Source organism: Lolium rigidum, chromosome 4 (genome assembly GCF_022539505.1).
Source record: "Lolium rigidum isolate FL_2022 chromosome 4, APGP_CSIRO_Lrig_0.1, whole genome shotgun sequence".
Taxonomy (NCBI): Eukaryota; Viridiplantae; Streptophyta; class Magnoliopsida; order Poales; family Poaceae; genus Lolium; species Lolium rigidum.
In genome coordinates, this window is record NC_061511.1 from 83,105,923 (window position 1) to 83,109,717 (window position 3,795).

At 45.5% G+C, this 3,795-nt stretch overlaps 1 protein-coding gene across 1 annotated transcript; it reads right to left on the minus strand.

Annotated features, from left to right (window-relative positions):
• Nucleotides 1-1,200: 1,200 nt before the first annotated feature.
• On the minus strand, nucleotides 1,201-2,152 carry LOC124647316. Its single transcript, XM_047187278.1, has 2 exons — nucleotides 1,475-2,152; nucleotides 1,201-1,341 (listed from the first exon to the last, which is right to left on the minus strand). Exons 1-2 carry the CDS (start codon nucleotides 2,150-2,152, stop codon nucleotides 1,201-1,203), a joined length of 819 nt encoding a protein of 272 aa, XP_047043234.1.
• Between the last annotated feature and the right edge of the window lie 1,643 nt (nucleotides 2,153-3,795).

Consider the following 3,795-nt stretch of genomic DNA (forward strand, 5'->3'; position numbering starts at 1 on the left):
GATTTGCTCATTTAAGAATGACTTCATATATATATATAGCATAATAGGATTTTTTTCTTAACTTTATCTTGCTTTGCATCCGTTGTTACTAAAATATAGTGCTTTCATTCAGCCATTGTGACTGAAAAAATAATTCAGTGTGTCAAATTTATTCTTTCCATTGTATGCAAATGTCTTATTAAAGGAATTCGTTGTAATGATCAGTGCTATGCAAGCTTCTACATTAGCCAACTTAAGTAATTATCTTGCTTTGATCGATGTATGATACTCAGATATAAGTGAGACAGTTTTTTTTTTCCGTCTTACTTGCTCTTACAAATGCTTATTGGTCGAATATGGATGTGTTTCCATCAATGTTACATATTCTCATCGTATTTTAATAGACAAATTCATGCCATCTTTTGCATACAAGAAAATCATGTATGATGACCGCCGCAACGCGCGGGTTATCAACTAGTTTTTTATACAAGAAATTCCTTGAGTGCACAATGAAAGTACCAGGACTCAGACTCTGGCCGGCAGCTTGTGCTTCTGTAGAGCATACCAACGGACCGGCGGCTCGTTCTCTACACCAGCTTAATTTTATGGATAAGAAATTTTGGTTTTGCTAGTTTCTATTCTACATCATCGATCTCTATCATGATTCATGCACTTAAGTTACAAGTTGGATTGAAACTAAGATTTTTTCTCTTCAAGTTGTTGCAGTTGAATTTTTTGTTGTGAATAAAGTCGCATATAGAAAAAGTGCCACACAGTTTTGAGTGTGAATATTCCGCAACTAGTTACGGGTGTACCTCATTTTCATTTTTTGTGACACTCCATGTTTCCGAAAAAGTTACACTAAAATCCACAGTTTTTAGCTATAGTATTTTTGAGGAAGACTGTAATAGCCATCAGTAATTAATGAAACGTCTTGATTTGCGAAAAAATGTTTTCAAATCGTCAGATTTGCATCTTGATATGTGTTAATGGTGAGTTGCATAAGTTGGGTGAAGATTGGATGATGACCAACAATATCCAGTCTTTTTTTAGGCACCATCTGTATTCTGTTTGCTCGCAAATACAGCCGCGTGTGCATGCACGTAAGAACATGCCAAGCGCCTACCCCAAGTCCCCAGCTATGTACGCCTTTCCACAACCGAGCAAGAAGACCAATTTTAATGGATTCGACATGTCCAAACTTTCCTACGCACGCCAAATTCAGGACCATCGGCAGTCGCCGCAGCGGCAGTCGCAGGCGCGGCAGGCGCAGCTTGGCCACCACAACGACGGCCAGCAGCACCAGCCATCCGCCGCCGCGCCAGGTTCCGTCGCCGGCGCCTCCCCCTCCTCCAGCGTGGCCTCAAGGCTGCAAAATCAAGACACAAGATCCGAGAACGTCAGGATGACGACGATGATAGTCGACTAGCAGGGGATACGAAAACCGCGAACGCAATGCAAACGATCGAAGAGAGATGACGCACGCAGGGGAGACGGGCGTGCGCCTGCAGTCGCTGTCCGTTGAGGCGGCGAACCTGACGGACTTCGTGCTCATGGTACTGCCGCACTTCCCGCAGTCATCCTTCACGCACAAACCCCCGCTGGAGCTTCCCGGCGACGTCGACGACGACACCTCTGGGACGACCGGGAGCCTCGTGGCGGAGGAGAGGCGGTGGAACACGCCGGCGGCGTCGTAGTAGAGGTCGCCGACGCCATAGAGCGGACCACCGAGCTCGCCGGAGTTTTCGAGCTGGATGCTGAACAGCGACTGGTCGGAGGTGGCGCTCCATTCTGCCGGGCATGTCGACTGCGTACGGAACATCGACGACGGGAGCCTCTTCGGGTCGTACCCGGCAACGGCGGGCTGCCCCTGCGCCATCATTGTCTGGACTGCCGGCGGAAGGGTCGTCGGCACGAACTCTTGATCCGCCACGGCCGGCTCGGCGGGGGCCTCGATCTGGTAGAAGCTCTCGTAGGAGGAGGTGGAGGACAAGGACGACTGCCTGTCTAGCTCGGAGACGGGGATTCTCTCGCACGACGATGGTGGGGCCGGCGACCAAGCCGGCGACGGCAGCGGTGATTCGGTCGCCGTCGAGAAGGAGTTGGAGTGGGATAGCTTGCGGTCGTGCATGGGCTGAGCGGCCGCGGCGGGATCCTTGATCTCGGCCGCCATTGTTGTGTCACGCGAGGTCGTGACTGGTGACGATTACCAGGTCGTCCACTCCGTTCTTGATTAACGATGCAGAAGGCGGCGTCACAACGCCGGGGATCTACACACGAGGGACATAATTAACGTCTATGAGAAAACAAATCACATTGCAAGGGAAAAATGTAACAAAACCAAATTGAATCGATCTTAAAGAGAATGGAGCCAATCAAATCAAATTGCAATGGACAATTGCGCAAATCTCGATGGAGGCTCCGTTCCTAATTACCTGCTGCGAAGAACGAATTGGGCGCGCATGGCACCGGCGCAATGGTCGGAGCTCGGCGGCGAGAAGCCGGCAAGGGCAACTCGAGAAATGGAGCTCCGACAGGAGACATGGTTGGCCGGGCTAGGCTTTATATACCCTACTTCGGATCGACGATGGACGAGGAAGAGGACGGGGCCGTAAATTGCAGGGCAAATTAGGTGCTGCCATTTTGCTGGAAGCGGAACCTACTTTTGGCATGAAAAAGAAACGTGGACGAGCAGTTTGACGAGCTGATTTTGCACCCAGCAGATATCGTAGCCGTTCGTGTCGCGCGGAGATCCGAGCCCGTTGTTGACCACTTTACATGCATGTGACAGTATATATGCCACGGAAACTAAAACCGGAGGCCGAACTACACGTGGGACTTTATTTCCAAACAGTCAACATTCATATTTCAGAATTTTAAAAAAAATCTGAAACAAAAATTTAGGGATAGCAACGTGCACAATCTCAATATAAAATACTTTACATCCTAGACTACAAGAAAATGACAAAATCTGAAAAATTTCAAAACTGTATAATTTGTCAGATTTTGTTATTTTGCGTAGCTTAGAATGTAAAGTAGTTTGTATCGAGATTTTATAGGTTTGTAGTATACATCATTGGCTACCGATTGAAATTTGTCTCAGATTTTTAAAACTTTAAAATACTTATTTTAAGAGTTCAAAAATAAAGCTACATGTAGCTCGGTCTCCATTTGTTCACTCTCTCTTGTAGATCAAGAAGGATACATCACCGAGAGGTATGTATGTTCACCTCGGAAGCACCGTTTGTTGCGGTGTTGGATCGATTAAATCATAGCGAGGACTTTATCAACCAACGTTGTCAAACGTATTTCGCTCTTGTTCATCAAGGGTGTAATGATCATGTAATCTCGTTACTTGCATCTACCTTAGATTAGATCTTGATTTTTGCTCGGGCTTTGAGATATTTTTTTTTGTTTCTTATTGCACGTTCACTTCAATTTTGATAAATATTCCTACATCACACTCCTCTTAAATTTAGAATAGAAATTAAATAGATGGACTAGTGAATGAGAGAGAGAGAGTGTGTGTGTGTATATGATGGGTGCCCGTAGCCATTGTACCCTATGCGTGCAGAAGATTACTTCATGTGCAAATTCTCAAAGCAAACAAAAGAAATAGCGTGCATGGTAGAATTGCATTTCTCTTCAATTGTCCGCTTGCATAACTCACCGAACATCTATTATATACTAAAAGCACAATACGAAAGTTTAAAATAGAGACACCAGATTAATCCACATCATCTCAATTATTTTAATGGTTAGATCTAAATTTTATGGCTGACATTTAATGTAAAATTATTAGTAGCGTAACCGCGT

Excerpts from the sequence above, each read along its gene's own strand:
- LOC124647316 (XM_047187278.1), bottom strand. The coding sequence starts at position 2,152 with ATGGCGGCCGAGATCAAGGATCCCGCCGCGGCCGCTCAGCCCATGCAC. Across the intron at positions 1,342-1,474 it reads GCGACTGCAGGCGCACGCCC|GCCACGCTGGAGGAGGGGGA; the intron begins GTCTCCCCTGCG and ends TGCAGCCTTGAG.